Consider the following 13801-nt stretch of genomic DNA (forward strand, 5'->3'; position numbering starts at 1 on the left):
GCGAGAAAGAGGTTTGTCGGGGATTGATACAGTGTTCTGGGAGAGGAGTTTGTTGGGGATTGATACATGGTTTAGGTAGAGTTGAGTTTGTTGGGGATTGATGCGAGGTTTAGTGAGAATGGGGTTTGTTGGGGACTGATGTATGGTTTAGGGAGAGAGGGATTTATTGGGGATTGATGCAGGGTTTAGGGAGAAAGAGGTTTGTCGGGGATTAATACAGTGTTCTGGGAGAGGAGTTTGTTGGGGATTGATGCGAGGTTTAGGGAGAATGGGGTTTGTCGAGGATTGATACATGGTTTAGTGAGAGAGGGGTTTGTCAGGGATTGGTGCAGGGATTAGGGAGAGAGTGGTTTGTTGGTGATTGATACATGGTTTAGGACGAGTGAGATTCTTTGGCAATTGATGAGGGGTTTTAGGGAGAGGGATTTGCTGGGGATTGATTAAGGGTTTAGCGAGAGGGTTTTGTCCTGGATTGGTGCAGAGTTTAGAGAATGAGGGGTTTGTCAGGGATTGATGCAGGGTTTAAGTTGAGGATTTTTTTGAGCATTGATGCGGGGTTTAGGGAGAGAAGGGTTTGTTGGGGATTGATGCAAGGTTGAGGGGAGAGGGTTTTGTTAGGGATTGATGCAGGGTTTAATGAGAGAAGTATTTGTCAGGGATTGATTCAGGGTTGAGGAATAGAGGGATTGATGCAGTGTTTTGGGAGAGTGGGTTTTTTCGGAGATGAATGCAGGGTTTAGGGATAGAGGATTTTGTCTGGGATTGATGCAGGGTTTAGGGGAGAGGAGTTTGTCGGGGATTGATGCAGTGTTTAGGGATAGAGGATTTTGTCTGGGATTGATTCAGGGTTTAGGGAGGGTGAGGTTTGTTGGGGATTGATGGGGTGTTTATGGAGAGTGGTGTTTGTCAGGGATTGATACAGGGTTTACTGAGAATGGGGTTTGTTGGAGATTGATGCTGGTTTCGGGAGAAAGGAGTTTGTCTGGGATTGATGCAGTGTTTTGGTAGAGTGAGGATAAGAGGTTTTCTACAGGGCATTGGGAGGGAGTGGGGCAGGACTATTTTGTTTTGAAATAAAGCATTCAGACCAACTCTCAACAGATCTTGTCCGTGCTTTTTATTTGTTTATTGATTTTTGATGTTTGTCATATTTAAGTCCCATATATTGATGGTAAAGTTGTGAACACATTGCACACTGATGGACTGATCGACAAACAGGGATTGAGAGAAGGACCAGAGTCGTCATCTCATACAACAAACAGTGGGGCGTGGCGAAAATGTGAATCTGGGCTATGAGTTTAGAAACAGTTTACACATGAGCATTACAAATGTACAAAGATTACAATCAGTAATTTCAAGTGATTTTTTTTCATACCTTTTTTTTCAAATATGTTTGTTAGATTTGATACTACAATTTACAACAGATCCCAACGATCAACGAAGAAGGCTGGGTGCTGTGTCTGTCACCACACTTCGTCAGACCTTGTAGTCAGCATCCTTCATCTGAAGCACGACAGGCAGCAAAATGTGCAGCAGGAGTGCGCGTGTGTGTGTGTGTGTGTGTGTGTGTGTGTGTGTGTGTGTGTGTGTGTGTGTGTGTGTGTGTGTGTGTGTGTGTGTGTGTGTTGCACATTTTCCAGCCCTGCTTGCATCTTTTCAAACAGTTTGATCTGACTGCGATCATCTCCTGGTCCCCTCATGGCAACAGTTATGGAATGAATCATTTACAAACATTACAATATGTACATATCTCAATCAGAATCAAGAAGAAATGAAACCATGAATAAGAAACTAAAAAAACTGTACAAGCTCAGTCCTGTGCAGCTGCTGTGGGGTTATTCCTAACTGCCGAGCGTCGCCAGCTGAGACCGTTCTGTTCCTGAAGGAGGGAGCCCTGAGATCCAAAATGAGGTCCCCAAAGGAACTGGTAGCAGAAGCAGATGGGAGACAACCCAACCTTCCCTAGATGCTGGACCCAATCCACAGTAACTGCTGCATGTCCCCATCAATGTTACTCCCTCCTAACACTCTCCTGCCCCATCCAAAAATGTTTAACCCCTCCCACCGGCTTTACACCCTCCCCAGGGAATCGGACTCCATCTGATTTGTTCCCAACTACGCGATTTCCTTCCGGAACCTCGTTCCCCACCCTCTTCCTCAAGGAGTGGAACTCTCCTTACCCCATCCTCAGAACAGGACTCCATCCCGGACACCTCCCTAGGGAGTACGACTCCTTCCTGGCCCCTCTTCCAAGGGAGAGAGTGAACCCTGCCCTCCTTGAAAATCAAAAACCCATGGTAGCTAGAAATCTAAAATCGGAGTGGAACGCTTTGGGAAGATCTGTTGTAGAGAAACACACAGCAGTTAGCACTTCAGGTCAGAGACTCTTCAAATGAATTCTGTGGAAGGCCATTGATCTGAAACATTTACTCTATTTCTTTACCTCACAAATTAATTTTCCTGCCAGTCTTACTGGAAGCCACTTGATCCGTGGGATCTTCGATCCAGCCCAACCTCCTGGGTTTTTCTGCTGAATTAACATGGAATGGGTTGCTGAATTTGGCAAGGTGTTGGGCCAGGCCCGGTGCCTCAGTCAGAACAAAGAGCCAGTTCTCACCATCATTTCCATTGAGGGGAACGATCTTTGTGGACAGGTTGACCTCACTAAAACCTGACCCACACTACCCAGCGGTAACACTGGACAACAAAGATTTTAATTCCTGAACACTTTTGGTGGTATTTTATGGATTTTGGGCAGCTGATCATGAAAATCACCTTCAAAACTTTCCTATTGCATATCGTTTATTAGATATTTTTGTGAATTCCTGCCACATTTTTAACATGATTCAAGCAGACAAAACCATGAAGTGCAAAATTCATTTTCTACATTCTTACTTGGATGTCCTCCCTGCTGATCCTGGTGCCGTCAGTGACAAACAAGGCGAAAGGTTTCACCAGGACATTGCGACCATGGAAAAACGGTATCAGGGAACTGGAACCACCAATGCCAGCCAACTATTGATGGACACTGACAGGAGAGGCATCAGATGCTGAGTACAAATGAAAATCAATGGCAAAACATTTTTAGATCAGCTGAACTAACGCAATGGGTCAGCATCATTATGCGATTAAACCAATCAAATTCCATAAAGTTAACTTAATGTTTCTCCAAATTCCTATGTAATACAGCAAATTTGAAATGATCTGTGTGTTCAGCTTGAAGTTGCCTATCATAATCCCCAATTATTTTTCAGGAAGCAAAGCTTTTGAAAAACTTTGTTGTCCAGTGTCATGGGTCACAAATGAATGAGGGGATCACAAACATAGGAACGATGATGGGTGGGGACTTGTCTGAGAGGGCAGCCCACCTGTAGAACTGTCCACCCTACCACATTGTTTCCAGAGGGCAGAAAGAGACCATCCCACTCCAAAAACTGGATTGACAGGAACCAGACAGAAAGTCCTTTGCTCAGCACCATCAGTGCCCACCTTCCCTGCTTCAGCCAGATCTCCTGACATCTCCACCAGGCTCAAGCTGCGCAGCAAGAAATGACCCTGGCGCCTGCCGCAGATTCACCTCCCCATAGCCGAGACTGGCAGCATGAGGCCCAAACCAAGTTTAAGGCAAAAATAAAATCTGATTGATCCCGACCTTTTATACAGCAAAACCAAGCAGCAACTTCACACCTGGAATTTAAAGAGTGGGTATAGTAGGGAGCTAGAGTGGAAGGGGTGAGATTCCCAGCAACAGGGACAAACTCTGGGAATTCCGTGTTACATGAGCAGACACACGTGAATACCCAGGTGTCCACATATCTGTTCATGTCTGCCTGGATTTCGGATTTCAGGCCTGTATAGGATCATATGTTGATTAGTATGTGGTGATGGTGTTTATACATGCATACATTTGTGTGTGCCTGTTTGTATATCTTTGCATGTGTATGTGTGTCTCTGCCTTTTTTGTGTGCATGTGTTTGTGTGCATCTTTAATGTGCATGCACAAATATATGCATTTGCATGTGCAGGTTGGTGGGCCTGTCCATTTGTGTGTGGAGAAGTGTGCACACATGGGGTCAAGCCAATGGTGCACTTGGCTGAGATTTCGTAAAGAGGATCCAGGAGTTGCTGTGAGCCGACCTCAGTGAAAGCCCTTGCCCCACAAGAAAGGAAGAGATGGCGATGATGTGGGACACCTGAACCCTGGGGCTAAACTGGACCTCGCCCTTCTCCTGGACATGAAACTGCAGCAAGTGCCTGGGACACAGAAAGGGGCAGGTGGTGTGGGAGATGGGAGACACTTCCCTTCCTCTGCTCGTCAAACACATCCCAGAGCCTCAAACATAAATTATTAATAAAAATCCCAAAGATATTGCAGTATTGTGCAAAAGAAGATTGGAGGAAGACTTCACAAACTGAGGAGCAGAGTTTAGTGTTAACTGGGTCTGCTCAAAGTCCCCAGCTACGACCCATTGATGCAACTCTGCAGAATAAATTAGAAGAATACATAAAATATAACATTTAAAATAAAATAATTCATTGCTTGACTTAACTACGAAGACAAAGCTTGTAGGTAAATCCAGGAAAGGCACTCCCCAGACCGGTCACCCTCTAGTGTTAGAGAGAAGTGACTGCCGGTGAAATTCCGTCCTCTCCTCCTTCTCTTTCAGCTTATTGGTTTGCGGGGAGGCGGTCGGGGTAAGGGGGGGGTGGCGTGGGGTGAGGGGCAAGAGTGCGGAACATGTACATTGTTTCAAAGCCCCCTTCCCTCACCCCGTTACCCGTGCTGAGGTCCAAAGCGGGCAAAGAGCTGGCTCTGATCTCTGGCCCCCTTCCCGCTCTGAGTTTCCTGAGTGTTGGGAGCGCTGATGGTGGAATCAGGCTCGAGAGCCTGCGTTCCGATCTACAGTTGTCACGCACGTCTCCAGAAAAAAAAAGACAAACTTCATTCCCATGGTCTGTTCCACACAGTCCGGCTTCAGGTTTTACGATTCCGCGGAGGAAGAGTCCTTGCAGCTGGGATCTAACTTTCTCTCACCCTCTGCCCCTATTGTGTCAGCCATGGATTCTTCCGAGGTAGCATCCTCTTCCCCCGCGCTGTTCCTCTCCTTGTCCGATGGCTCAAAATCCTCCTCTTCCTCCAAAGTCAGCTCAAATTGGAACTTGTCTGTGCAAACTTCTTCACCCTGGCTTGGATCGTCCAGTGGTGGTGAGGGGCTCTGGGGTATCATGCTCTGGTACCAGTACCTGTTGTCTTCCAGGGTGTCCAGGATATCCTGGGCATCGGGGTGCACGAGATCTCCCCACGTCTCCCATAGAGGGTGGACAATGTAATCGATGAAGCCCACCTGGGGAGGGGAAGAGGAAGAAAATATCAATGAATTCTCCACCAACAAGTGAGTTTTGGCACAGTTAGCACAGTGAGTCACTGATACAGCCCCAGTGACCGGTACCAGGGTTAGAACCCATTGCTATCTGTAAGGAGTTTGTACATTCTCCCAGTGTCTGTACTGTCCCTCTGTCTCGGGTGCTCCCACCATTCAAAATGTACCGGGGATTAGTAGGTTAATTAGGTGTAATTGGGTGGCACGGGCTCGTGAGCCAAAAGAGCCTGTTACTGCACTGTATATCTAAATTTTGTATTGTTTCGAGCCCAAAGGACCCCAAAATCCAGCAGCAATAGATATTCACCATGACAAATGGTTACTTAAACAAAAGTTGTTTTTAATTATCTTTAAACAAGAAAACAGAATCAAACTTTAACTTATCTCTATTAACTTAACTAAACCCAATTTAATCCCCTTCTAATTCTAAGTGCATGTGTATGTGATGTGTGTATAAACGTAAGAAAAGTTCTTTGGTTCACAGTTCAATCTCACTTCTCCTTCTTCCATGTTCTCTGGTTGCAGGCAATTCTAATGCTGTGCACAGAATTTAACATGTATAAAGTTCACCAAGCTTTGGTGCTCGAAAGGTAAATGTTTACCACTCGGGAAGGTACTTGTAGGGTTTGCAGAGAGTGATTTGTTGTTCCAGGATTCCTTCAACTGAGGTACCACCATTAGACATCTCAATATCTCACTGATGAAACTTGCCCCATCAGGCTTCTCCAGATGGTAACCTCTTTCTTTCAGGCTACCACAGAGTTCCTTTCTATTCCACTTATTCCAAGAGAAACATCAGACAGAGAGCACTTCCAGCCATCTGCCACTCTGGCGCTTTTCTTCAGTTCCAACAAGCTTCCTGGCTTGTACTGTTCAGCTGCTTTCAGTGTCACACACACTAGCTGAGCTTGTTTCACCTCCCTCTCTCTCTCTCACTCCAACTGAGACTGCAAGACAGCCCATGTGACTTTCTCATTTGCCACAAAACCCCCACCTTTTTCAGCAAACCTCAGGAGTTATCCTTCTTGGTCAAGCTGTTGCCTTTAGGTAAACAAAACCCAGGAGTGACCTTTCTGTGAGCACTAAAGATACTCGCAAACAGCCAGAGTGTCTCCATTCCAAAACAATGGTCTATTCATTTTATGACATCGTTTCAATTAGCATCTTCTTGTGAAATGTGCATAGCATAGCATTCTCCATAGTTTCTGTACAGTCCACTGAATATTAATTCTTCAGTATTTCAAATAAGATCTGTTTTAAAATGTGTGTATGTATGTAACCTACTCTAATTTTATCAATTAGCTCCCAAATATATTCCATTACAGTATAACTAAATATTTTAAAAATGAAATTTTCCCTCCCTAGCAGTCACTCCGCCTCTCAGCCCCTCTTCACTCTTACAATCACAATTTCCTCACGAACATCTTCTGTTCCACCACTTCAGGAGTTCAGCATTTGGCAGAGGCGAGTGCCACACTGTGGGAGCGGCAGTACTGAGGGAGCGCCGCACTGTCCCAGCTGCGTGCCACTGCTGTGGGCTGGAGGAGACTGTGTACTGCATGTACATGGGAGTGTGAGAGGTTGCAGTCCCTCTATGCCGTACTGAAGAGGCTGCTCCTTGAATTTTGGTTGCATTTCAGCCCCACCCTCTTCATCTTTTGCCACCCAGTGAGGAAGGGAGCGGTTAGGGCGGTTGTCTTGCTTCTGGGCCTGGCCAAACTCTCATCCGTGGCACATGGAAGCGAGCGGCTCAGGGCTCCCCCGACAATGATGCGCTGGACATCTTCTGGGGGCACGATCGTGCCCGGGTGTCATTGGAAAGGGAGCATGCACTGTCCACAGGAGCCATGGAGGGGTTTTGAAAGTGCTGGGTGTAGACGAAAATCTGAACACAAAGGGTGAAGGGTTCACCCATAAGTTGCTTACAAGAACATACAAGAGTCAGTTGCATACTGCTTAAGTGGAGGCAGGGAACCTCAAGGCTGTGCTTTATCTGCAGACATGATAAGCTCTGGAATTCTGTGAAACAAGGATTAAATTATTGCCAAATGTTGACAATGATAAACTATTGTCAGGTTGACCGCAACAGGAAGCCCACATGCAGGAAGGCACTGCCATTTATTGTATAGAAACTCTGTTAAAACTGGCTGTGGGCAGAGCAAGCTCAGGCTGGGTGCTGGGCATGCTCTCCAAGATATCTTGCTAATAAAACTCTTCCGAAGCGTTACCCTGGTGTTGGTAGTTGATTCTTTCTCCGCAACACTGGGCACCGCAGGGATGTGTACGCCATCCTTGACAGGGATGGCAATATTTTAATATAACTGTACAGTTGTCTTGTGCTTCATGTCTTAGAGTTGGATTCTTTGGATGTATTTGTGAAATTATCGTTTTGTTTTAAAAATAAAGGGCAGTAGTGAGGGAGAGCCACATTTTCAATGGCAATGGTTCTCTCTTAATGCAGATCAGGGTACATGGGAGGTCTGGAAATCAGAGCTCCTCCTGTGACGTGTTGTGTGGGTTGAAAAACTGGGAACCGGAGATGATTACTCATTTCCACTTAAATGGAGAAAGATTGTTGTGAAAAATAAAGTTTCATGGTGCAGGAGATCACACATTTGGATATATAAAGACAGGTGGCTCACAGTAAACAGAGAATAGGCATAAACATGTCTTTTGACATGTTGACAAGCAATAATAAGTAATGTTCCACTGGGATTGATGCTGGGGCCTCAACTCTCCACAATTTGTATCAACAGTGAAGGCATGGAAGGCACAGTTGCTGTGTTTACTTGTGCCATACAGATATCTGGGAAAGTTCGTGGTGATGAAGGCTTGAAAGGGACAATGACAGGGAGGGGGCAAACATCCAGCAGATGTGGAAAAGTCCAAAATTGTCCATTTAGATAGGAATGAAGCGCACTTTCTAAATGGTGAAAGGTTCAGAGGAATGAGATGTCGAGGGTCCTGGCCCTGTGGATGATTTACCAGAGGCTTGTATACAAATAGAGCAAACAAAGAGAACATTTATTGATGGGGATATTGAATGTGGAAGGAGTTCAGATAAGACCACATCCGGAATACTGGGTACATCAGCCATTCACATCGGGACCCCTCCCACCCACAGTCGCAGCACATTGAAGGAAGGACCTTGTTTTCACCTCGTAACATAAATATTTTCCATGCATTTTTATGTAGTCAGTAAGAGAGAACAACAATGTGACTGCTTCACAGGGAAGGGAGCCCATACACTTGGAATAGAGCCCTCGGTAGGAGACATGGCCAAACAAAAAAGGTTGAGAATGGCTGGTGTATTTTATTCTCATTTAAGAATAGATGTCCATGCATTGGAATCTGTTCACAGAAGATCAAGGTGGCACGGTTAGCACTGCAATCAGAGCAACACTATTACAGCGCCAGTGACCATGGTTCAAATCCAGCGCTGCCTGTACTGTGACAGAATATGTTGTTTTATATTGTATATAGATATGATTTTGGGAGATAAAGTATAGCAGGTTTTTTTTTAGTGTAGGTCACATACAAACATTTCAAAACAGATCTTATTTAAAATACTGGGCTCCAAATGCCTTTGCAAAAGCTTGGGGGAGTGCCCAAGGGACTTCGCTAATGGATTGTTGTTTTGAAAAGCAACTGATGAAAGAACTCTTCGGAGCTGCAGTCTGTCTGAATGCAGGTTGCTGTTCTAAGAGGGTCATGCTGTTTTGCAAGCAGAGGAAATCAAACAGGCTGTTTCTCTGTGAGAGATAGAATTGAGTCCTGCAGTTTTACAGTTCAGCAGCAGCATGTGGGACTGGAACAGGACAAGCTGGAAAGCTTGGGGAAAACCCCATTTTGAAGACGGGTTGTGAGTTCTTAGTTCAGCCTGGTCAAAGCCCTTGTCCATACAAGGGGAGAGGACTGGCTGCCTAATGTTGCACTTGAAATAAGGGAAACAAAAAAGGAACTCTGTGGTGACCGGAAAGAAAGAGGTTATCATCTGGAAAACCCTGATGGGGCAAAAGAATTTCTGCAAGACACTGACGTGGCTGATGAAAAGGAATCAGTTTTGTGGGTGTCCAGCGAACAACAAATCTCTGAAAACCGACAAGAACCTTCCTGAGTGGTAACCATTCACCCTTCAAGCACCAAAGCCTGGTGAAATTCATAAATGGTAAATTCTGTGCACAATATAACTTGGAGGAATGGAGAAGTGAGTCTGTGAATTAAAGAACTTTTCTAAACTCACGTACATTACATACAAGTCCACTTAGTATTAGAAGGGGGTTAAGTTAGTTAATAGTGGTAAGTTAAAGTTTGATCCTGTTTTCATGTTTAAAGATAATTAAATGTTTAAGTAACCATTTGTCTTGGTGAATATCTATTGCTGCTGTGTTTTGGGGTCCTCTGGGCTCGTAACAGTATGTTCTCCCCATGTCTGCTTGGGTTTCCTCCCATCCTCCAAAACTGTTTAGGGGTTGTAGTTTAAATTGGAATATTTGGGTGGCATGGGCTCATGGGCTGGAAGGATCTGTTATTGCATTGTTAGTAAAAAAAAATTTAAATTCCTAACATCTGGAATAGATGTCTTGTGAAAAGAGACAAGGTGAAGTTTGATCCTGCCTGAATTTCAGTGAGAGAGGGAGCTAGGCTGTGGCACATGGCTCCCGAAGGGCCTTGATAGATGGAAGGGGAGAGAATCTGAACTCAGAAGCATTGTTTAAAGGTAAAAGGGTTTCCTGATTAACCCAAAAGAGAGGTATGTATGGAAGGTCATGTGTTTTGGGGGATTTTGCATCTGTCCCTCTGAGGAAGAATGTATTTGAATTAGTTTAAGGCGGGGGTAGGTAGTTGCTGGATATGCAGGGGTGAAAGGTCACTGTTGCTTGGCAGGAATAAGGGCTTGAGATTACAGTTAGGCTGGCCACGATCTTATTACATGGTGGAGCAGAGTGGAGGGGTAAATTTTGGAATTAGGTATGTTCGTAAACCGTATATATGTGTGTAATAATTTTATATATGTGTCTAATTTTGTGGACCAATTTTTCAGGTAAGATTTAGAGGGATGACTATTACACACATGCTACTTTTGACCGTGTTAAGTACCTGCATTGTTTGGGGAATTGGGAGCTTGAATGGTCGGGTGGCCTGGGCCTAGGAAAGAGTCCAAGGTTGGGGCGTTTGGAGCTCAGATGGGTGGGCAGCCAGCGCCTAGGTGAGACTCCTCAGTTGAGGCATTGGGAGGTCGAATGGGCGGGTAGCTGGGGCCTAGGAAAGAATCCAAGGTTGGGATATCAGGAGCTTGGATGGACGGGCAGTCAGGGCCTAGGCAAGGGTCCGAGGTCAGGGCGATGGGATCTTGGATGGGCAGGCAGTCAGCGCCCGGGGCTTAAAGAGTCTGAGGCTGGGACATCAGGAGTTTGGATGGGCGGGCAGCCAGGGCCTAGGCGAGAGTTCACAGTCAAGGTGTCAGGAGCATTGGCGGGTGGTCGGGCCTAGGCGAGAGTCCACAGTCGAGGTGTCGGCAGCTTGGATTTGTGGGCGGTTGAGGCGTCATGTGTTCCAGGCGAGAATCCGGTGGTTGGGTGTCAGGAGCTCAGACGAAAGGGAGTGTGGGGAGTAAACTTTGGCATGTGATATATGGAAAATATCAGATGTTTGGGCCAAAAATAAGAGGGGGGGGGGGGTGGGGCGTTGACTTTTACATGGTATACACATGAGTATATACCTAATCAAGCTCAATCCTTGAACTTTGACCTGAAGCTGGGAGGCAGGGAAACCTGCTGAAGTGGGAGGCTGTGTTTGCTGGACTGCAGCCTTCTACTGTGTGAAGCTGCGTTGCTCAGTGCTAAACTAATGGAGTCCCAGTGTCCACTTTATGCCGCATACCTGGGACTTCTCCACTGAGGCAGTGTGCTTATCACACATTGGGCTGATCTCCATTCCTCGCTCCCGCTCTCTGTCGCCCTGACGGAAAAACTCCTCCAGGATTCGGTCAGTCCACTGCCGGTACAGCTCCAGAGGTTTCGTGGGATTACTCAGGTCAGCACAATGAACCATGTTCCTCATCACCTGACAATGGACACACAACAACACAGGGTTAACAGTGCCAGGTCTGTCAATGCTCAATCCCCCACCCTACCTGCCATATATTCTGTAGTAGGGGGACTAGAAAATAACCAACAGCCACAACACAACCACTCTCCCAGACATTAGTATGCCCTTACCACCAGCACTTCTCAATCCACAGACTCTGGCTTTGCCATTGGTAGGTATATTACCAACAGGGACAGAACTATTATTGCCCTTGAGAAGATCCAGGTGAAACGTCTGATGAAGGGGCCCCACAGTGCTCAGACCCAGTGAGGCAATGTTAGGATTATGAGTAACTTTATTTTTTTTAAGAGATACAGCAAGGTAACAGGCCCTTCCAGCCTATGAGCCTACGCAGCCCAAATCCACCCATGTGACCAATCATCAACCTACTAACCCTGAAGGTCTTTGGAACACAGGAGGAAGGAGCACCTGGAGGAAACCCACACAGACACAGGGAGAATGTAAAAACTCCTTACAGCAGGGGGTGAGGTGTCCAAACTATGGCCCCTGAGTCAACTGCGGCCTGTTGCCCATTTTTGCCCAGGGTTAATTTTAAAAATAAAATAGAATATGGCCCATTAGAACATAGTCTCCAACAATAAACTGTGCACACATTGCGCTTAGTTTCAGCACTAGGTGTCGCTGCCATTTTGAACAACTACTAGACCAACCGTCTAAATGTTACTCATCGATGAAAACACTTACCTTAGTTGATTAAACATGGCGGAATAAAAAATAATGAAAAACAGCAAGGGAGAGCTGAACATTTCAGACACGGTGAGAAAACTAATACTTTTTCACAGAAGTTGAGGGGAAGTGTGTTTGTTTGATTTGCAAGGAATCCGTACTAGCCATTCTACAAATTATGGCCTGTTACCGTGCTGTATGTCTAAAGTTAAAAATAAAATAAAACGATTTTTGTTTGGGGGGGGCTGTACAATAATTGGGTGTAAATTGGGCAGCATGGGTTTGTGGGCCGAAATGGCCTGTTACAGTGCTGTATGTCTAAATTTGAAAAAAAGTTACTTAAATTTAAAAGATTTACACATTGCATCTTTATCATTAAGGTAGGCCCTTGGGCCAATCACTGAGAACTGTGGAGGGATGTTGGAAACGGCCTTCTCCCTTTCTTGATCTTTTCTCCTGTTTTTATTTCGAACCCAGCTGTGATAGTACAGATCTATCACCAATGTACATAGTGTATATAGTTACTGTATCTAGACTGTGCTTACAGCGATTGGCTGAGAGCTAAGCCACACCTATTGTCTGGGCCTTAAAGGGTTGTGTCCCTAGCCAGGTCGGATCATTCCGGACTGGTCGGCCACCTGTGAAGAGCTCCTGTCTTTTGCTAATAAAAGCCTTGGTTTGGATCAACAAGTCTTTGGTTCTTTCGACGAGCTCTACACCAGCTTTTTACTTTTGCACTGCTTTTTTGAATGGGAGTTTCAAAGAGTTTTATTGTATTCATTTAAAGAGCAGCATCAATTGCATTCATTTAAAGACTGCATCAATAAACTACTGTAATGTCAACAGTGGTGTCGTGTAGTTAATTTGATAGAAAATGAATTTTCGACGACACGGGGTTTTCTGGTCTAAAAACACCATTTATCTTGCAGTGAACTGATCGGAAACTGCCGGGTTTAATATTGTTTGGCTCAAGACTCCTTATATTTTTCTGTATGTGGCCCACAACCAAAAGATTTGGCCACCTCTGCCTTACAGACAGCAGTGGATTCGAATTTGGGTCGCTGGCACTGAAATAACTCTACGCTAATCATGCTGCTCGTGTTTACTTGCATCTGAAATCCTCACCATCAACAATGACTCTTCCTTCGACACGCTCCATAAAAGGTTCATGTCCCAACCCTATCCATGTCTTGGCAATGCACGAAGGGATGGTGTTGAGGGAGCTTTTATCTAATCTGCGTTTCACTACTACCTTGCATGAGGGAAAAGGAGGAAAATAAAGGAAAGAAAGTCCCTTCAGAGACAGAGTGTGGTCGAGGGATACACTGACTACTCCCTCCATGTCGTTTCTTCCCCCCACCCCAGCAGTAAGGACCTGGGATGCTGATAATGGCAGAGTGCATTTATTCTGCTTTTAACTATGTGTTTAAATTCAAAATAGCACTGGAGAGTGGTGACTTTTTACGAGCTGCCAGAATGACTCATGAAATTACATTGTGACCATTGAATGCTATGTGCTACGAGCATGTCCCCTCAGAATGAATGTGGTCAACTCTGTGTGGAGCCACAGAAGGTGGACAAGGTCCTCAATGAGTACTGTGGAGAAAGACGTGAGGACAGGTGAGACTTGGGACACTCAATGG

General features: G+C 45.4%; 1 protein-coding gene across 6 annotated transcripts in view; it reads right to left on the minus strand.

Annotated features, from left to right (window-relative positions):
* Positions 1–1102: 1102 nt before the first annotated feature.
* LOC138758512 (3',5'-cyclic-AMP phosphodiesterase 4B-like) overlaps positions 1103–13801 on the minus strand; it is a 274729-nt gene continuing 262030 nt past the window's right edge. For all 6 annotated transcript variants that reach the window (XM_069927510.1, XM_069927511.1, XM_069927509.1 and 3 more), the window contains 2 exons: positions 11265–11447; positions 1103–5345 (listed from right to left, as the gene is read on the minus strand). In XM_069927510.1, the coding sequence (XP_069783611.1) occupies positions 4983–5345; positions 11265–11447 (546 nt within the window). In that variant the 3' untranslated portion in view covers positions 1103–4982. The remainder of the gene's footprint in view (positions 5346–11264; positions 11448–13801) is intronic.

Source organism: Narcine bancroftii, chromosome 3 (genome assembly GCF_036971445.1).
Source record: "Narcine bancroftii isolate sNarBan1 chromosome 3, sNarBan1.hap1, whole genome shotgun sequence".
NCBI lineage: Eukaryota > Metazoa > Chordata > Chondrichthyes > Torpediniformes > Narcinidae > Narcine > Narcine bancroftii.